At 44.5% G+C, this 21,937-nt stretch overlaps 1 protein-coding gene across 2 annotated transcripts in view; it reads right to left on the reverse strand.

Annotated features, from left to right (window-relative positions):
- Positions 1–5,568: 5,568 nt before the first annotated feature.
- MANSC1 (MANSC domain containing 1) overlaps positions 5,569–21,937 on the reverse strand; it is a 17,526-nt gene continuing 1,157 nt past the window's right edge. Inside the window, exons 1-4 of one of the 2 annotated variants that reach the window (XM_040642169.1) lie at positions 21,327–21,465; positions 17,051–17,372; positions 13,236–13,376; positions 5,569–6,597 (exon numbers count right to left, since the gene is read on the reverse strand). In XM_040642169.1, the coding sequence (XP_040498103.1) occupies positions 5,624–6,597; positions 13,236–13,376; positions 17,051–17,285 (1,350 nt within the window). In that variant the 5' untranslated portion in view covers positions 17,286–17,372; positions 21,327–21,465 and the 3' untranslated portion in view covers positions 5,569–5,623. Of the gene's footprint in view, positions 6,598–13,235; positions 13,377–17,050; positions 17,373–21,326; positions 21,466–21,937 lie in introns of those variants that run through there. The other variant, XM_040642170.1, reaches the window with a different exon arrangement.

Below are 21,937 nucleotides of genomic sequence, written 5' to 3' on the forward strand. Positions count from 1 at the left end.
TTGAGACAGAATTTAGGCTTTAACAAGTCCTATGTGTCCTTGTTTGCTATTATTTAAATGTAAATGGCCATTTCCCATGAAGAAAAGATGACAAATAAATATTACTAAAGACATGATAAATTGCGTAATGTACAATGAGATTCAAACTCAAAATGGAACCTCCCCCTCACCTTGGGGTGCCTGGCTGGCTCATTCGGTACAGCGCGCAACTCTTGATCTCAGGACTGTGAGTTCGAGTCCTACGCTGGGTATAGAGATTACTTAAAAATAAAATATTAAAAAAAATTGGACCCGCCCCCTCCTTAATGTTTGGGTGAGTGTAATACTAGATGCATTAACTCTATAGGGACACATTCCTGCTGACAGTGATACAATGTGGTGGACAGAATATTGAATCCGCAGGCTAGAGCTCTTGGTTTCAGTTTTGACTCTTGCTAATCAACATCATAATTTGGGGACAGATAACTTCGATTCTCAGCCTGATTGTGGCTATAGAGGTATTCTAAAAGTTACCTTTAAGATTAACCAAAAATAGAGACGCCTGGGTGGCTCAGTCCGTTAATCGTCTGCCTTCAGTTCAGGTCACGATCCCAGATCGAGCCCCACATCTGGCTCCCTGCTCAGCGGGGAGCCTGCTTCTCCCTCTGCCTGCTGCTCCCTCTGCTTGTGTTCTCTCTCTCTTTCTCTCTGACAAATAAATAAAATCTTAAAAAGTAAGACAAATAATACAAAAAATAAAATTCACCAAAAATATAAGAGCACAAGCAAAAACAAACTCTGCCCGCTCACCCTGTCTACAGGCTGGGTAAGACACACTACCTCACTTCAAAGGAGAGAAAGCAACAAAACCAAAATGCTTATCCTCAGCACATGGTCTTACTTAAAATAAAAGTATACACTTCAATGCTGTATACCTGGATTGTATCCCATTCTCCTAAGAAAGGCATGTAAGAGGGGTCTTGACTGGGTTTTCTCTTCATGATACAGAAGTGTCGCATGCACAGCCGATCACATTACCGTCCATTGCTGAAAGGAATGAACTGTAACGAACGGGCTTTAAAGTTCACACATGATCATTTATCGTGTGTCTACTATGTGTCAGGCCCGCTATTAAGAATGGAGGACCCGGAATAACATTGCTCTCTAACATATCAGTCCAGTGGTGGAATATATAAACTGATAATTTACATGTGAGTGTCTCGCTGATGGTATAAATCAACAGCCATGCCAGAAATCTGGGAGGAATAATGCTCTCCTGGGAGACTCTGGGAAGACTGTGGTGGAGGCGATGTTTGAGCTGGGTCTTGCGAGATGAGTGGAAATTTGCCAGGTGAAGAAAGAGAAGGGTATTTATGAACAGAGAGACTAGCATGGCTCCTGAAAGTGCCTAGCACGTTCGAGAAAGAGCGAGAGAGATGTGTGCTGAAGCCCAGGTTTTGTGGGAGGGAAGGTACATGGACAGTTTGGGGCTAGAGCATGGGGAGCCTTGTTATGCCACCCTCAGTGGGGAATCACCCCTGTAGGCAACAGGGGGGCCACAGAGGTGTAGCACGTGGTGTGTGTGTGTGTTGTGCTGTTATCTTACTTTTATTTTTAAAAATATTCTATTTATTTGGTTTTGTATTTATAGCACATTAGCACCAGCAAGTGAGGGGGGAAGGGGCAGAGGGAGAAGAAAAGAGAATCTTAAGCAGGCTCCTCACCCAGTGCGAAGCCTGAGGGAGGGCTGGATCTCACGACCCTGAGATCATGACCTCAGCCGAAATCGAGAGCTGGATGCTTAACAGACTGAGCCACCCAGGTGCTCCAAGATGTTATTTTTAAGTAATCTCTACACCCAGTGTGGGGCTTGAACTTGAAACCTTGAGATCGAGAGTCACCTGCTCCACTGACTCAGCCGGCCAGGCACCTCACGTGACTTTGAAGGTGCTCAGTACAAGGGAGACTGGCTGGCTGGCGGTCCTGTTAACTGCGGTGCATGAACACAGAACAGGATGGGCTCTCTACCCCAGTGTGCTCCTGTCTAAAGAATCACCATTGAAGCTGACACAGGTGGTCGGTGACCAAACAAGAAGATAGGATGTCAGCGGCTGAGAACGGGCATGGAGCCTACCCCAGAATGAGACCACTGATCTTAATTGCCAGGCTTTGAGCTCAAGGGAAAACATCACTTAAAAGCTCTTTAAGGGGCACCTAGGTGGCTCAGTTGGTTAAGCATCCAACCCTTGGTTTCAGCTCAGGTCATGATCTCACAGGTTGTAGGACCAAGCCCGTCTTCCCCCACGTGGGGCTTGGAATTCTCAGCCTCTGCCCCTCCCCCTACTTGTGTGGGTACTCTCTCTCAAAATAAATAAATAAATCTTTTTTTTTTTTTTTATTTCTTTAGGGGTGCCTGGGTGGCTCAGTCGTTAAGCGTCTGCCTTCGGCTCAGGGCATGATCCCAGAGTCCTGGGATCGAGCCCCGCGTCGGGCTCCCTGTTCTGCTGGGATCCTGCTTCTTCCTCTCCCACTCCCCCTGCTTGTGTTCCCTCTCTTGCTGGCTGTCTCTCTCTCTGTTGAATAAATAAATAAAATCTTTTTTAAAAAATCTCTTTAAATAGTTCTGAACGGTTCAGTTCAACACCATTCAAAAGCTGTTCTCTAGAATATGTCTCATCTATTGCAAACCTCTTGTTTGGTTACACTGCGTATGATTTCCAGTTATAAGAATGCGTAGAGTGGGAATTCTGGAGCCAGATTACCTGGGCAGGTGCCCCTAGGCAAGACATTTCAACGTCTTGTGCTACGGTTTCTTCTCTTGCAAAAGAAGAAGTTCTTCATGAGGCTGTTATAGGAATGAGTTCGTAAATGAGTTCATAAATGTAAAAGTGTGCCTGCCACATCCTCGAGTACCTTGTAAGTATTTGCTATCATTATTAATAAGTAATAGAATACTCAACTAAAAATGGTACAAATGTTAGAGACTTATCACGGAACCAGATTTAAAGTGGGCAGTTTCAGAGCTGGTGCTGTTGCTTGATAACCAAGTTATCAAGGACCAGACTCTTCCCATATCCCACATTGCCACACTCAACTTGTTAGTGATTTCTCCCCCTCATGGTGGCAGAAAGGCTGTAGTTGCTCCAAGTATCGAGCCCTTACACGACCAGTATTCCAAGCAGGAAAGAAGGAGTTGGAGGGAAAGGGGACCTTCTTCTTTGTGCAGCCCTCACTTATCAAGGAGGAGACATTTTCCTGAAGCCCCCAGTAGGTTTCCTTTCAGCTAGAACTAGGCCACAGGCCCTTCCCTAACTTCAAGAGGGGCTGGGAAAAACTCTGACACTTCTAACCTACAACAAACGAGGCAAAAGTGGAATTGGGGCTGGCCGTTGCATGGATAACCTATAGTGCCTACCACAGTCTGAGAAGCAGTTTCAAGGATGCCTCACTCAGGCCAGGGGTAATTGAGAAACAAGAACGTAGGTGTATTTATTCAGAGTGAGTCAGCCACAGGCTTCACCCTTCAGAGGTCATCAACTTTTTTAAGAATAGCTTTTTAACCCAGGTAAGTGTCCTGTTGGTAAAGTATGGAGAGGATATTTTTGAGCAGGGGGTCCTTCCTAATATTCTTGCTTCTTCTAGGCTGTCACCTTCTCTTCCCACAAACCAAAGGAGGGGGCTCATAATTCAGTTCGCTTTGTCTAAAAGGTTGGCCAGCCTAGTCACTGTTAAAGTTATTTACAAGAAAGCATAGGCAGCCTTCCCCTCCTTTACTGACCTTGCAGCACGGGGTAACAAGCAGGGAGAGCTGTGTGACAGGAGCTACTCTTTCCTTCCTGGAAGCATGTCTGAAATCCAGCTCCTGCAATGCACATCCCCACACTCACTGCCAGAGTCAGGGCCCAAAGCATCCCTCATCTGGGCTCCTGCTCAAGTGTCTCCTTCACCAGAAAGAATGCACTGCAGGAAGGTGGACAGAGAGCTACGAAAGAACCAGAAGAAAACTCTTCTAAACACCCACAGAAAGCCTGATTCCCACTAACCAATTCTGTAAACAAAGACAGGAGAAATTTTAAAATTCCAAGGCACTTAGTTACTAATCTGATTCTGGCCTACATGTGGATATTCAATAAATACTTGTTAAATTAAATTGATTCAAGGTTTTATTTATTCAGCCTACTTAAAGCTTATGTAAACCCCTTGGAGATTTGTGTCAAGCTGTTAGGTTGGAAAATATATGAAAAGTAGAATTTTCACTAGACCAGCTTTCCTCTTAATGAGCTTTATGAGCTTAGTGTAAATTGGTGTGTGTGTGTGTGTGTGTGTGTGTGTGTCCAGGAGAGGGGAGCAGAAGGAGGAGGTAAGGAGAAAACAGGAGAAAAGCCTGTTTTCTGTCATTTCCTACTGTTTGTCTTCATCGCTATACTTACCAACCAGCTACTGCCCTCTAGTGCTCACTGGGTAAAGTTCCCTCCTGAATTCCGTTTGTATCAAAAAACCCTGGACTCCAGGAAGGGACCGTCTCTTGTTTTGCAGATGAGCTAACTAAAGTCCAGAGACTGAGGTGCCAAACTGACCCAGGCAGTTTCCTGGATTCTCAGGCACCTCGCTGCAACTCATCTGGCAAACCCGTTTTATTAAAAGCCATTCCTCAGACATTTCAATAACTAATCAATGAAAATTACAGCATACTTATTGTACACCAGAAACTAATATAACACTGTGTGTTAACTCTACTAGAATTAAAAAATTAATAAATGTTTAAAATGCACATAAAAATTACGGCATAGTAATCATTTAACAATAATGTTAAGTGTTATGTTATTTCCAAGGTTATTCCAAATAAAGCCAAAATTGACTGTTGGCTAAATTTAGGTAAGGATGTATAAATATCACGGTTATGTTTTAAACTTGGTGAAGTTTAGAAAATTCCTGTATTACTTTTGGGGGGGGGCGCGCAGGATCATGAACTAGAATGGACCCGAAGTAGATTTGGCTATTTATCAGAATTGACTTATCACTGTCTCCATGTAGGCTAATCTTTTGCTAGAATTCTCCCAAAGGAACCTCTTTGCGCACTGATGGGAAGGGGGGGGGGGCGTCATTTTAACTTAGAGCACATATTTTCATCATTTAATCATTTTGCTGGTGGGAATAAATTGAAAGTTATCCAGCTGGATGTGTCACTTACAAGAACATTACTGAGTAACAAAAGATTTATTCAAATATTTAATTGGAAGGAAATACATCTGGAATAACTTTTATTGGAATTCATATAAAAAGGAAAGTAAATCCATTAGAATTAATGTCATAAACAGTTGACTTTATCTGGAACCAGAAATGTTAATGAACTGGAGCCTAAAAGTCCTAACCACTTTTCCTTGCAAAAAGCCAGTCATTTTTGAATTTATATGCCAATTATACTTTATTACTTCAGGTAGAGCTTTGTTTTCAGCAAATATTTTAGAGATAGATCACTCAAATTCCCTAATTTGTTTCCTTTCTCCCCTTGTCTTCAAAAACCAAACAAAAAGAAGGTGGGAGGGGGCATCTGCATGTCTTCAAGGCGCTTCAGAAATCCTGCTAAGTCACTACATTTGGGCTACTAGTAACTACGTGAATTAAGAGACATCTAGTTTCCACCTTAGATGTCAACATAGATCCCATTGATCAAGTAATCCAGCCTCGAATAACGTCTCCTGCGGAGGGAATCTGAGAAAATTCTACCCAAGAGGACAAGGCCTATGGCTAGGAACAGAACCCCAAAGAGCAGGGTTCCGATGAGGAGCCATTTTTCAAATGGAAGGCCGTGTCGACTTTCTGGAACACTGTTCAGGGAGGAACCACCGGCTCTGGCCTTCCCATTTTCCTGGGAGGCAGTTTTATTTGGAGAAGAATCCACATTTGACGAAAGCGGCATAGCAGTGGACGAATCCACCGCTGACGAAGAAAGTGTAGCAGGGTTACTATAGGCATCCTCTGTGTTTGAAGTGAGGTTGGAAATTTCTCGAAAGGGCACCATCTCTGCGGGGGTTTTCCAGTCCGTGGGTGCCTCAGAGACGGTGTTTGAAACGGCTGCTGTAGTGGTGCTCGCTTTGGGTATAACCACAGCACGGGTCAAAATGGTAGACAGGAGGGTTGTGGGGAGCTGAGACTTGCCCGGGGCGAGGGCTGGAGCTGAGGTGGCCATCTCTGGTTCAAAAGTCACAGAAGGTATCATTGGAGCATTGGCGGTGGGGGGCAATGCAGGCTTTGGAGGGGCAGAGGTGATATGCAGAGAGGCTACGGTCACTGTGGTGGGGAGTGTTGTCCCGTGTTCAGGTAGCAGGGGAGCTATTTTTTGTTCTGAGGAAAACTGTGAACTCTGAGAATGGCCTTTCTCTTTATAAACAGGGAACGGTGTACTCGCTTGACCTATCTCGAATAGTCTCTCCAAGTGATCTGGGGACCCAGCCTTCAGAGAAAATGCATCTCTCCAGAAGCTATCAGTGGGCTTTGAGTGCCCTGTCACGGGAGGCGGGGTGGGAGAGATTCCCTGTGAAGACTGGCCACGGATGACAGACTCTTCTTGGGTTAACTCTAGGCTTGGCGAGTTAGTTCTGGCCGAAGTTGGAAAATCTGAAAAATGTAAAGACGAGTAAAAGGAGACTTAAATATTTCCATGCTAAGGCAGGTTATAAAAAGACAAACATATCAGCTTGTTCAGTAAATCCCCAAACTGTTGAAACTTGACATTTCGTAGAAACTTGCGCAAAATGGAAAAATACAAATTGCTAAATCAGAATCTGATGACACTGCTTCTCTACCAGATGCTGTGGTTTATTTCTAGAGTGATGGGACAGAGGAGAAATGTGTGGAGGAGGACCAGGCAAATTAAGGAAGGGGTGGGAGGAGCAGCACAGGGGAGCTAAGAGGAGCTCAGGAGGTTTAGGAACATGGGGACGCATAGGGGGCCGAGGCCAGGGAAGAGAGCTGGGCCAGGGTGACACGGCAGGAACCGGCGGAGAGACGGCTCCCCGGGAAACCCGCAACCACCAAGGGCAGACTGCACAGCAAGGGCAGCCCACAGGCACGAACGGTAATAGAGGCCTCGGGGCAATGAGGAGCCGGGGCAGAACCCCGCCGTTGGCTGCCACACGCAGGAGGAGGATGGGTCGGGAGGGAAGTCTGGTCTCCTCCCAGGGCACAGAGGCCAAGGCAGCAGCAGAACTTCCAATCAAAAAAGAAAAAAAAGGTTTCGGCACCACACTCAGGGGAGGAAGGCAATCTGGGAGATTTAATTTGGACTCTCAAAGATGAACATTTCAGAGCCAACGTTTTCGAGTCTGAGGACAATGGAACCAATGTCTGAGATTACGATGGCCACCATGCTGACATAAAGAGCAGAAAGTCACGCAGTTCTGAGGGCTGTTGTGGGGAACCAGCCTCAGATCCTCCTCAGGGTAAGAGAGCGCTGAGAATTGTGCTCTTCCCCTCACACGCCATTCATCACAGCTCAACCTGGAAAGGCTGTTTGGGGCCGTCAGGGGCAGGGAATGATCATTCGACTGACTCTGCATCACTCTGCTACTTGGCTACTCATTCCACTTAGATTTGAACTGCAGCAAACACAAGGAAGGAAGAAAAGGAATTTCTTAGCATTCCTTGGTTCATTCCTCCCTGTTCTCTTTCCTCTTTTCTTCAGCTCCTCTCGATGCCAGTTTCTCAACTAGACCCCACTCTCCTCTCTGCTAACAGAGCCAGAGACAACCTCGGATTTGTAGTATCTTTCACTGCTCTGTAAGCTTCACACTTCAAAGAGGTCCTTTCGAACTGTCACTTACAGGGGCGCCTGGATGGCTCAGTCGGTGAAGCAGCTGACTTTTGACTTTGGCTCAGGTCATAATCTCAGGGTCATGAGACAGACCCGCACGCTGGGCTCAGTGTGAAGTCCGCTTGAGATTCTCTCTTTCCCTCTCCCTCTGCCTCTCCCCCTGCTTGCCCACATGAGTGTAAATAAATACACTTTTTTTTTTTTTTTTAAGAACTGTCACTTATTGTCTGGGACAGGGGTCAGCAAATTATGACCCGAGGGCCAAATCTGGCTTGCCACTTCTCTTTCTATGGCCTCTGAGCTAAGATCTACATTTTTAAATGGCTGACAAAAATCAAAAAGGATAATATTTTGTGACACGTGACGATTACATAAAATTCAAATTTCAGTGTCTGCAAATAAAGTTTTATTGGCATGTAACCGTGCTCATTTGTTTATACATTGGCTGTGGGTACTTCATACTACAAGGACAGAGGCGAATACACACTGGCCTGGAAAGCCTAAAATACTTACCATTTTGCCCTCAACAGAAAAAGTTCGCAGACACCTGCTCTAGGATATAGTGCTTTACTCCAAAATAGAATTGTCTCTCCTCCGACAATGTTGAAGAAAAGAGTTTCTGCTGCAGGTTATACCACATTGACACATATAACATCACCATGAAATAAACAGCATCTGTATTTTTAGGTAGTATCCGATATTTTTTAAAGAACAGGACTCAACATATTAATTTTTTGATTTTTTTAAAGACCTTATTTATTTATTTGAGAGAAAGAGATAGCATGAGCGGAGGGAGGGGCAGAGAGAGAGGGAGAAGGAGCAGGGGTTCATCCCAGGACGGGACCGTGAGATCGTGACCTGAGCCAAAGGCAGCTGCTTAACTGACTGAGCCACCCAGGCGCCCCAATATTTTTCATTTTAAAGTTAAAAAAAAAAGACTAGTTAAGTAAATGCTCTGTGATGTGTATGAACTCAGAACTTAAATAAAGCCATTGACAAAGAATCACCCAAACAGCTGCTTTCTTTCTCAAGAATGCAAGCTCATAAAGAAAGCAAGGCTAGGGCTAGTCCCATTTCTTGATAAGATCCATCTATTGGCAAAGATCCTAGAACCACACAGGGATCTTCAACGCCTGCTCCGTTCACCTCACCCACTGATGTTTGCCATTGGGGTGTGGTGCTTTTTCTCGCTCATGCAGAGACGAGCCAGAGGGGACTGCGAAACAGCCCTGTGCCCTCAATCCCTCTTTTGAGTTTCATTCTCAAGGGACTTCACAAAATAAAAAACTTAGGGGCTGACTATTCCTTGGAAACCAGCTGAGCAAATAGACTCCCAATTTATTCTATCTCTGAATTCCCCTATTCTAGTCCTTGGTAGACACGACAGACCACGAAGCTGAAAAAAATATTCAATAATGCCAAGTTGCAATGGTTTTATAGAATGAATAGAATACACTGTCATCTTTCAAACTTTTGGTCTGTAAATATTAGCCAATGAGTTATAGGAAATGGAGTTCATCTGGAAACAAACCACCAAACAGATATCTATTTAATTTCACTCTAAACAGGAAGCAGATAATTTATTTTTATAGGGAATCTTAATCCATCAACATGGGCAGATTCATAAATAGAGTTACAAACATAATTTGTAAACATCCTGTAGTTATAAAGTCAGCGGGACTCTAAGTCCAGGGTCGGTACCACTTTGCTCTGAGTTATCAATCAATCTGCTCTGGGCTGAGGGCGCCCCCTGGTGGCTACCACAGGCACTGTTTGATTCTAATTCCACTTTTTTACCTTCATACCCTCCCTGCAAAGGTTTACACACATGCCAAGTTCCGTTTTCTCCCGTTGCCGCTGGAGAGTATCTTTACCACATGCTCCCTCTTTTACACATGCATTATAAAAGCAATAATATTACAAAGTATTATGAAAATTATAAAACAAATTCAACTATAATTTTTATCATTATGTCCCAACAACTATTCATGTAATTGAAAAACAATTGGGTGTTTCTCACCTGAAATTTTATTTATATACCTCATTTTTATTTTATTTTATTTGTTTATTTGACAAAGAGAGAGAGCACAAGCATGGGGAAGAGCAGAGGGAGAGGGAGAAGCAGACTCCGCACTAAGCAGGGAGCCCGACATGGTGCTTGATCCCAGGATGCTGGGATCATGACCTGAGCTGAAGGCAGATGCTTAACCGACTGAACCACCCAGGCAACCGCCCCCCCCAACTTATTTTTTTAAATATCTGCATCATGTTCTTTCAAGTGGACCCATCATATTTCACACCCAACCATTCTCTGGCAATTGGACCTTTATGCTGCTTCTAGTTTTTCACTCTTTAAACTGATTATACAATAAACAGCTTCAAACCAATAGCTTTTTCTTGTTTTGGTGTTGTGTCTTTAGATTTTATGGAAGTAGAATTACTGGAATAAATTACCTATAATTTCTTTAACATTGTGCTGTAATGACAAAAAAGAAGACAGACATAGGGAAGCACACGGATAGTGGAAGAAGGGACAGAATGAAGAGGTAGTGAGAAGGGATAACAGAGGCAGAACGTTAGGGTCCAGCTTCCATATGACAGGAGTTCCAGAAGGAGAAGAACAAACGTTCCAATCAGTGTCTTGAGCCCTGACCTCTTTGGAAACTAAGACTGGGGTATCCATCTCCTGCTAGATACCACCCCTGGCTGTCTAAAGCAATGTTGCAGGTGATCAAAGAGGAACAGCAAGAACTATCAACACCACCCCGTGGGCCCCAATGTTCTCAGCCAAGATGATATATATATAGGCATGAAGTGAGGGAGCCACGCAAATCAGGGGCAGCCACTCTGGCCCCTGAAGCCCCACAAGGGCAGGCAAGACACTGTCCACGTAAAGTAAGGTCTCGAGTGTTTTGAAAAGCCGCATCTGTACTATGCCTAGTGTTTTTAACAACCATGATTTTACACTGTGCGTGTACATTATTTTACATTCTTGTACATACAACTTACCACTTTAACTCTGTGTAAGCATACGGTTCAGCGGCATTGAGTATATATTCACTTTGCTCTGCAACCATCACCCTCATCCATCTCCAGAACTTTCTTCAACTTGCAAAACTGAAACTTTGCACTTTGGGCAAGTTTTCTTATACTTGGGTTTATATCACTACTTGGGAAGAATTTACACAAGTAATTTGTGCTTTACGTTCCTGCTTAAAGGAATGTTTGATACATCTGGTTCATTAACCAAAACTGAGACAGTCTCACCCAGGGGACATAGCAGAGTCTGTGCCCAGGTACTGTGGGTAGTTCGTTCCCCAGGTACCTCACACATAATACAGTTAAGAGAGAACCCTTGAGGGGTGCCTGGGTGGCTCAGTCAGTTAGGCGACTGACTCTTGATTTCAGCTCAGGTGAAGATCTCAGGGTCCTGGGATCGAGCCCTGTGTCGGGTTCCACGTTCAGCATGGAGTCGGCTTGTCTCTCTCCCTCTGCTCCTCCTCTCTCTCTTTCTCTCAAATAAATAAATAAAATTTTTTAAAAAAAGAGAGAGAGAGAACCCTTGATTGCACTCCTCTCCCAACCCTAAAACCAGTCTCCTCAAACCTTCCCCCGCTCAGTACATGGAGCCAACATCCATGTAGACACTCAAGCCAAAGATTAGAACTCAACCCTGATGCTTCTGCCTTCCCTGTCGTCACCCCCCACCCCACCCCTTCGGCAAGTCCTGTCAGCTCTACCTCTGAAACGGCCATATATTTACTTCTACCTCCTCTGTCACCTCCCTAGTCCACAAGGCCACGGTCTTTCACTTGGGTGTTGCCCCCACCTCCTACCCGGTCTTCCCACTTCCCCTCTTGCTGCTGCATTGTTGTCCAGCCCCAGTAGAGCAGGCCCAGTGGGCTTTGAGAAATCACCTTGAAAACACCGTGTTGCAAGCCTGCTCAAAATCTCCCAACGGCTTCCCGTTACGCACCTAAAATAAGAACTTCCTACCCTGGCTTCCGAAGCTTCACGTGATGTCCCCACTTGTCAAACTTTTGCATAGTACTCTTTATATGGTTCACTATGAGTCAGCCAGCAGGGACTGAAGTGTTTGTTCTTCAAATACTCCAGAACTATTCTGCCTCAGGATACTGGAAAGGGGCTATTTCCTCTGCCTGAAGTTCTTCCCAGCTCTCACATCTGACTTCTTACTGTTCAGATCTCAGCCGAGGGGTTACTGCTTCACAGAGGCTTCCTCTGATCGCCTCATCAAGACTGGCCACTCAGGGATCATCTATTATATTGGCTTTGCTCATCTGAATAGCACTTGTGACTGTATTTTTCTTGACTACTTTTTTTTTTTTAAGATTTTATTTATTTATTCGACAGTGTTAGAGACAGCCAGCGAGAGAGGGAACACAAGCAGGGGGAGTGGGAGAGGAAGAAGCAGGCTCCTAGCGGAGGAGCCTGATGTGGGGCTCGATCCCATAACGCCGGGATCACGCCCTGAGCTGAAGGCAGACGCTTAACTGCTGTGCCACCCAGGCGCCCCTTGACTACTTATTAATGACGGTGATGGTTTCTCTCCTAAAACATAAGTTCCAGAGGTGAGGACCTTGTGTTTCATGTTTAGTGTTATATTTTTGTGTCCTTAGGGTGGAAAAAATGTTTGGCACCTAGGAGATGCTAAATAACATTTGTTGTTTATTGAGTAAATGAACAAACAGAATATTATTAATCGTCAAGGCTGTAATGACAAAAACTTTCTGAAACTGAAATAAAAGGAAACTTGATACCAAAAGCATTTCATTCTGAACACCTATCAAGCCAAAATCTCACCAAGACACAGCCGAATAATTATACTGTTTTTCAGTTGTTTATTTTCTGTATTCTGAACAAACACGCTTAGTATGGAGACTATATTTCCAATGCCTTGCACAGAACTTGGCACGTGGCAGATAACGCAGTAAATACTTCCTGAATGAACATCCCTCCAGATCTGGACATAAAATCCAGTGGGTTTGATTGCAGCTACTGTTACTATAAAATCTTTGGAACCTAAAGACAAACATACTGGAATTTTATACTCACATAGGTCCTAATTAACCCTTTGGAAACCGTCTCCCTGGGCCCTGGAGACCTTATTCCAGTGTTGTTCACATTGTTCTCAAGAGGTGTTTCCAAATGCTGTTATGAAAGGTCTGTGTGCCTTTAATCTCAGGAAGGCAAAAACAAAAGCTGCACAGCCCAAAATGCTATCATTCAGAGATCTTTGATTGGAAAAAAGAGGTTTGATTTAATGCCCTGAACTTGACCTCATGCGAGTTTTCCAGGGCGCCTCTACAGTTGTGGCCACTGTTGGCGGTTCTCCTTAAACTCTTTTGTAGAAAATCTTTCACACGAACCACATCCTTAAATAATTCTAATCACCAAAGAAAAAGAAGAGTGTTTTTCTTACCTCTAATTATCCTGTAAGTCATAAGTCCCTTTGCTGCTTTCAGTGGACAAGCTTCCTCGCTGGGACAAAAAAAAAGGTAGCAGTTGGGCTGTCTAGCTGTTTTTCGAGCGTCGAAGATCATCAAGTTACATGCTTTGTCTCCTGCAATGAAAGGCCTCGTAAGCATTATATTGAAATAGGATATTTTAAAGAGTAGGCCATGGTTTATTCTGCCGCCCAACACAAACACCTTCGTTCCCGTTGTTCCCTTGCCGGCTGACTGCTGATTCATTTCCTCTTCCTTCGTCACGTAAAGCGATTTGTAAAGGCCTTGGGCTTACTGAATTAAGGTAATTCTGGCCAAACCAACTTTAAATGATACACTTAATTCTTTTTTAAAAAATAGTACATTTAATTCTTTAGATAAGCCTTCCATTTGCTAAAATATCCAACAAAACATACTCAGAAATATTGACTTCGCCGTTTTTTCTGAAAGATTTCGTGAGAGAGAGAGAGAGAAAGCACAAGCAAGGGAAGCAGCAGGCAGAGGGAGAAGCAGGCTCCCCGCTGAGCAGGGAGCCTGATGTGGGACTCGAATCCAGGACCCTGGGATCGTGACCTGAGGCAAAGGCAGACGCTTAACCGACTGAGCCACCCAAGCATCCCTGACTTTGCAATTTTTACACACCCCACAACTGAGCTGGGACTTAAGAAGTGGATCTAACCTAATGGTTTTATGTATCTCTTATATCCCGAAGGCAGACACCTATCTCAGACACCTATGAAGCCATGAGTCTGGCTTTCTTGGGTAGAATCACTAAATTCAGCATCATTCTACCATGCCTCCTTCCACAGAGGATCTATTTTTTACTATTTTTTACTTTTATCAGTACCGTCCTTCTTTTGATTTTGTTTTCTTCACATTTCTACTCTTCCTTATCATTTCTGTTTTTCCATTTTCCTTCCTTTCTGGCTCTTCACTCTTAGCTTTTATTTCTGGCTTCTTTTTCTCTTCCTCTTCTGCCCAATAGAAGTCATTCTTTCTATTCATCATGGCCTAGAGTTGGCTTTGGCCTCAATCTAGTACAGTCTCACTTCTTGGCCTATGACCCTTGAGGGATCAGTATACCCCCGTCAGGATGAAGGTTAAGAGACATATAGGCTAATTATTAAAAATGCATGCTCTTTCTCACCACACACACACACACACACACACACACACACATAACCATGTGTTAACTAACCTTGTTCTGGTAATCATTTCACAATACATACATGCATCAAATCACCACACTGTATAACTTAAGTGTACACGATGTTAAGTACCCAATATATCTCAGTAAAGCTGGGGGAAGAAACCCTGCATAATTGACCATCAGCACCACGTCTTCAAATCAGACAATGGTTAAGATCAATCTTGACTCCCACGTTTGGAAATAAGACTCAGTGAGTTTCTGTGCGGGTCTTATCATGTCAGGTCTCCACTACCCAGGCAACAAGAAAGGTACTTCAGCTTTTCCTTTCTCAGCAATGGGATAACTCTGCAATACCATTTTGGGGGGTACACATAGGTAAAGGGGAAGGCCCATAAGCTCCCCAAGTTGTAGGCAAACCGTTGTGTCCTTTGTACTTCTGGGCATTTTTCTACAGTCTGTGGCTACAAGCAAATTATCAAAGTGCTTTTTTGAACACGAAGCAGTTAAAGACCATCGCTCAATAAAGAGGGAAAAGTCTGAGATCCATCAAATGAGACCCACAATTACCTCTGCTTACCGTAAAGCATAACAGTAATTTTGCTTGTTCAATAAAGCAGCAAACCCCCATTTCTTACTAAACACCCATTGTGGAACTGAAAAGCAATGCCAGGCTTCCCGTGTTGCCAGCAGACACCCACACGGCATTCAGTCCTGTTTGCAGAGGATATTCTATTTCACCTAAATGTTGATAACATTTAAAGAAAAACTGGCAATTTAAATTATATCTCTGTAATTTCCGTAAACCAGTCTATAAAGAATGTCCAAAAGCACACTGCCGAGTTTGAGAAGACCACTGAAGGGTTTTTTTGTCCTCCTGACATCAACTACGTGGTATTGTTCCCACACTAATTGTCCAATTCTCTGATTCTCTGACACCAATGGAGTGTCTTACAACTCAATTCAGTTCTTACACTAACTACCTGGAGTTAGCAGCAGACTCCATAGGTTCAAGCGCTCAGTCCCATAAGACTCTCCTCACTTAGGTGCCAGTCAAAAGATGCTCCTGGGCGGCTCAGTTGGTTAAGCGTCTGACTTAGGCTCAGGTCATGGTCCCCAGGTCCTAGGATTGAGCCCTGTGTGGGCTCCCTACTCAGAGGGAGTCTGTTTCTCCCTCTCCCTCTGTCCCTCCCCTGGCTTGTGCTCGCTCTCGCTCTCTCTCTCAAATAATAATAATTAGTAATAACAACAACAAAAGTATCAGGTCCTAGGTTACTCACCCTCTGCCCAGTGCGGCTATAAATTCAGGTTCCCACAACCCCCCACCTCAGGTTTGATAATTTGTTAGAACCGCTCACAGAACTCAGGAAAAAGCTCTACTGACTGTTACAGTTTATTGTAAAAGACAGAAGTGAATAGCCAGAAGAAGGGTACACAGGGCAAGGTCTGGAAGGGTCCTGAGTGTAGGAGCTTCTGTCCCAGGGGAGCTGGAGTGCACAACCCTCTCGGACACATGGATGTGTTCGCCAACTTAGAAGCTCCGTAAAACTACGGTTTCAGGATTTTTATGGAGATTTTATTGTGTGGGCATAATTGATTAAATCACTAGCCATTGGTGACTGAATTCATTCTCCAGCCCCTCTTTTTTACTTGGAGGTGGGGGTGGGGCTGAAAGTTCCAAACTTCCGATCAAGGCTTGGTCTCTCTGGTGACCAGTACCCATGCTGAAGCTATCTAGGGAGCCCCCAACAGTCATCCTATGCGCAAAACTCAGGTGTGGTTGAAAGGGGCTTATAATGAATAACAAAAGCAGTTCCTCTGCTCAGGAAGTTGCAAGGTTTTTAGGAGCTTTGTGCCAGGAACCAAGAACGAAGATCATATGCATCTACTTCTTACTAGACCACACCCATTATAGAAAGAAAAGAAACCAAAGATAGAAGAGAAAACACAGGATTTGGTTGGCTAATAAGTGAGGTAAGAACCATTAGTCCAGTGTTCACTAGCTCTTCTAGGCTCCTTGGTGGCAAGACCTCGTCCATCTTATTCATTGTTTTGTCTGCAGCACCTAGCAAGGCATTTGGTGATCAACAGATCTTGTGTGTGTGTGTGTGTGTGTGTGTGTGTGTGTGTGTGTGTGTGTGTTTGTGTGTGGTGGTTGTTGTTTATTTATTTTTCACTTAGGGGGTTAGAACAGGATCATAAACACCTGAAAAATGATCACTGTTTCACTGTTTCTTTTTCAAGTCATAGGTCTGAAACTTGAAATATGTAAAGGTATGGTTCAAACCTGTGGGCCTCAGTTTCCTTCTGTCACACGAATGGGTCAGACCAAACAACTTCCTATGTCCCTTAAGGATTTTTGTTTCTAAGATATTGGAAACATCTTCGATACCAATTAGAACATAACACCAGTGGTTCTCAGCCTTTTTTCTAAACAGACACCTGGGTGATACACACACACTCATCAGTAACTTCGCCTCAGCTTAGGGGCAGGACACACTTATGGAATATTCTCCCAGTGATTTTGTTACCCACATTTCTACCCCATTGAAAATCACTAGTATAATCTATGCAGCCACATCAACCAGCTACTTGTGTCACAAAACACTTGGAATAAAGAGTTGCCAAGAGACTATTACTTACCTGTTATGTTTTTTGTTGAACAGCAAGAATTAATGCAGTCTTCCTGAGTTAATGTATGTATGGGTTCATTGCCTCTTATTCCCTTAGAAAGAGATGACTGGATGTCAATGACAACATCTTCTAGACTCTTGGTAGGGCAATTCTGACTGGTGGACAGCCTTAGTGTCAGGAAACAAATTATTACACAAATATAGGTCAAGCTCCATTTGTCCCTAAAGAACATTTTAAATTTCATTCAGTCTTAGTCTTCAAAGGTCAAGGATAATCCTCCCTCTGGTCTGAGTTTGCTTCAGGAAGATTGTACAGGTCATGCAATTTCTCTCTAGAACAAAAATAGAACATCAGCAATGAGTTTCGTTTCTTTTAATAAATCTAGCAAAGAGACAGTTCGTTTCCTTCAAGTCAACGTAAACGATTTATGATTATAAAACAGAAATAAACAAGCATTTTTTATGTTTCCCTTTTAATAGATCAAGACAATCTTTCATTAAAAACTTGGTAAAGAGGGGGGTGCCTGGGTGGCGCAGTCATTAAGCGTCTGCCTTCGGCTCAGGGCGTGATCCCGGCGTTCCAGGATCGAGCCCCACATCAGGCTCTTCCACTAGGGGCCTGCTTCTTCCTCTCCCACTCCCCCTACTTGTGTTCCCTCTCTCCCTGGCTGTCTCTGTCTAATAAATAAATCAATCAATCTTAAAAAAAAAAAAAAAACTTGGTAAAGAGGGGCGCCTGGGTGGCTCAGTCGGTTGAGTGTCCAACTCTTTGATTTCAGCTCAGGTCATGATCTCAGGGTCGTGGAATCAAGCCGCACATCAGGCTCCACGCTGGGCAGAGAGTCTGCTTGAGATTCTCTCCCTCTCCCTCTGCCCCCTGTGTGCACTCTCGCTCTAAAATAAATAAATAAATCTTAGGGGAAAAAATTTGGTAAAGAACTAATTAGCACCAACACATAATACTACCCCATCAATGCTTAAACGCTGACCAGTGTCTATGATGGAAGAGGTATAAATAGCAGGCCTGCCCCCAAGTTCTAGAATCCTTTTTCTTCTCGCTTCTCCTAACCAGGAGGAGAGAGGACACAAAATTTCTAGTCACTGATAAAGCAGTGTTAATAGGCTTGAGCATAGTTTCTTTCTCGGTAACAGCAACTAGCATTTTAACGTCACCTACTAGGTGGTGGGCAATGTGCTATGAAATATACATGTATTATCCTAGTTAATCTTCACACCAGGTCTGCAAGAAAAGCTATTATTTTCCTCATTTATGGATGAGGAAACTGGGGATGCCTTTCTTCTTGCTGCCTCTCCTTAGGTATCAAACCAGAGACCGGTAACTCTAATAATTTAATTCTAACAGTTAGCTGGTCAGTAGAGGGAACTCATTAATTTCCAGAATACAAATTGTTCACTGAATGATAGTCTAGAGCAGAATTATTGCTTCTTTGGGGCACCTGGCTCGCTCAGTTGGTAGAGCATGTGACTCTTGATCTCAGGGTTGTGAGTTTGAGCCCCATGTTGGGTGTACAGATTACTTAACAATAAAATCTTTAAAAAAAAAAAACCTCCTAGAATATAACAGAGGAGAAAATCTTTGTGAATTTAGATTAAGCAGTGAGTTTTTAGATACAATACCTAAAGCACAATCCATTGAAGAAAAAAATTGATAGGTTGGATTTCATTAAAGTTAAACCATCTGCTCTGCCCACGACACTAAGAGAATAAAAAGATAAACCTCAGATTGGGAGAAATATTTGCAAAACATCTGATAAAGGACTAGTAGCTAAAATATACAAAATATACAAAAACTCAGAAAACAACCCAATTAAAAATGGACAAAGTATCTGAGCAGACACGTCACCAAAGGAGAAATACGGTTGACAAGCATGTGAAAAGGTGCTCAGTCATTAGGGAGCTGCAAATTAAAACAACAATGAGATACCACCATACACCTCTTAGAATGACTAAAATCCAGAACACTGACAATACCAAATCCTAAAAAAATCTACATACAAATGTTTATAGCAACTTTATACATCATTGCCAAAAACTGGAAACAACCAAGATGTTTCTTCAATAGGTGAATGGATAAATAAAATGTGGTATATCCACACAGAATAGTATTCAGTAGTAAAAAGAAATGAGCTATCAAGCCACAACAGGACATAGAGGAAACATGATTGCGTATTGCTAAGTGAAAGAAGCCAGTGTGAAATGTATGGCTCCTTGTCAACTATATGACATTCTGGAAAAGGCAAAACTATACCAAGAGTGAAAATATTAGTGGTTGCCAGGCAGAGGAAGGGAGGGATGAATAGCTGGAGCACACGGGATTTTTAGAGTAGTGAGGTCGTTCTATAGGATCCTGCAATGGTTGTTACATGACTTTACATTTGTCAAAACCCACAGAACGGCACAACGCAAAGAGCGATCCCTAATATTGGGGGCGCCTGGCTGGCTCAGTGGGTGAAGCATGCAACTCTTGGTCTCTGGGTTGTGAGTTTGAGCCCGACGTTGGGTGTAGAGATAACTTAAAAATAATATCTTAAAAAAAAAAAAAGAAGAGTAATCTCTAATATAAAAAAAATAGATGTTAAAAAGCAAAAAAAAATATTACCCACATACAGTAACAGTACAAGTCCAATACCTTCCTTGCTATTGTGTCCAACTTTTATAAACAGTCAAATAAGTAACATTTACGTTTCTCACGCGCCAGTCTCTATGTAAGCACTGTACATGTGTCATGTCATTTAATCCTTATAAGAATCCTAAGGAGATAGATTCCCAATCCTTATGAGATAGATCCCATTATTAACCCCATTTTCAGGGGCGCCTGGGTGGCTCAGTTAGGTAGGCAGCTGCCTTCAGCTCAGGTCTTGATCCCAGGATCCTGGGATCAAGCCCCACATCCGGCTCTCTGCTTAGCGGGGAGCCTGCCTCTCCTTCTCCCTCCTCCCTGCCCCCTTCATGTTCGCTCTCAAATAAATAAAATCTTTTAAAAAAAAAATTAGTCCTATTTTCAGTCAAAATAGAAACAATTGTGGGATATTTGTGCTTCTTTATTAACCTATTGAATAACAAGTGGTACATCTAATAACTGCCATAATCTTGAACATTTTATTTATTTTAGAGAGAGAGAGAGCCCAAGTGGAGGAAAGATCAGAGGGAAAGGGACAAGCAGACTCCACGCTGAGCACCGAGCCCCACTGGGCTTGATCTTACAACCCTGAGATCATGACCGAGCTAAAATCAAGAGTTTGAGGCCACCCAGGCGCCCCAATAACTGCCATAATTTGCAAGAATTGTTGAATGTACATGATACTTGAGATCTGTGTAATAAGTAAAATCATATGAAAACACCTGTGATTCCTGCTGGTGACAAATTACAGCTGCCTCTAACTCTACTATGGCTTTTGACTCCGTGCCTCTTAGAGGACAAGCTCCATTTCAGTTAGAGGCTACTAAAATGATAAATGTTCGCACTGAAGTTCTCAGACTTTCTGAATACTCTCCATGGCTTCTCCAGGTTAAGACTCCTGGCACAAGCTATCTGTTTATGCTGTCACAATTCCCTAGGCTCTTTTCTAGCCCTCGAGAAAACCAAACAGGAACGAAAGAGGAAAACCAGGCCAATACTTTGCTTTGAACGGATTCTGACAATCTCTCCTGGAGTTCCTGCCAAGAAGCCGGAACTACGTGAGGGGATGGGGTAGGAGCTGTGGTTTCTGCAGGCAGCACCTTTCTAGCGCCGGGACTGCAAGAAGTCCTGAAGTTTACCTCGCTGAAGATGCTCAACAACCCTTAGGTAAAGTCATTCTTCTAATCATGAGTGCTTAAGCCTTAAAGGTCCACAGCCAAGTTGAATTCTATTGAAAGAGAGGGGGAAAGGGATACAGGTGGGAGCGAGAGGAAGCACCTGAGCTTTAACGCCTGCTTCCTATCCTCCCTAAAACGCACTTGAACAGAACTGTCGAATACTGGAAATCATTTTCTTTCCCTTCCTTTGAGGAAATGCAAGTCGCTTACTGAGCATTCTTCTGCCCCTCCTGATGACGACGCGGAGCCAGTGCCATTTATGACAGGTGCTGCTGCGGGAGACTGGAGATCCCCTTTGGGGGGCCGCAGCCCCACCAACACTCCCAGCCAGCCCTTCCTCGCCCCAGCCCGGGTCTTGGCGCTCCCGGAGAGGTAGAGGGGAGCGCCAGGAAAGGAGGGGTGCTCGCTCTCAGCGGTGGCGGCGCAGCCCGCGGTCCGCCTGGAGAGGAGGGCGGCGACGCCTTTACCTGGCAGCGACAGGCCCCGGGGGCCCCTGTGTCCTACCCGGGCGAGGCCAGCTCCGGCGCGCTCGCGGGCAAGGAGCGGCAGATCCGCGCGCGCGTCTTGGCCGGGGCCGCAGGGATGCTCTGCAGCTCCCGCCCGCCCGCGGCTTATGTGCTTAGCCAGTTCCTGCTTCCGTTGCTGCGGCCGAAAGTTGGCCGGAGGGGGAAGGGCACATTCCTGCCCTGCAACCCGGAGCTGCTTCCCCGCCACTTGGAGCGCGGTCCGTCCCCCGGGAGCCTCTCCGCGCGGTGGCTCCAGGCACCCTGCGATCGCGCTGAGCCCGGGACCGAGCCGGCTGCTGCCCCTCACCCCCCGCCCCGCAGCTGCCTCTGCGAGGGGCGTGGGCGCGACCCGCGGGGGTGTCCGCAGGTCTGCAGCCGCGCCCGCTTGTTCCGCAGGCCGCAGAACGCGCGATCACACCAGAGGAAAGTCAAACCGCACAAAATGTGCGCACTGCAGTCTGCCTCTCCGCGCTCTGTCCTGGTCTAGTTCCCCTTCCCAGAGCCACCTCTGAGCGCAGTTTCTCTACTTGGGAGTTCACAGGGCTTTCTATGGGGCGGGGGGGGGGGGGGGG

The sequence above is a fragment of the Ursus maritimus genome, unplaced genomic scaffold (assembly GCF_017311325.1).
Source record: "Ursus maritimus isolate PB19 unplaced genomic scaffold, ASM1731132v1 scaffold_26, whole genome shotgun sequence".
Classification (NCBI taxonomy): Eukaryota; Metazoa; Chordata; class Mammalia; order Carnivora; family Ursidae; genus Ursus; species Ursus maritimus.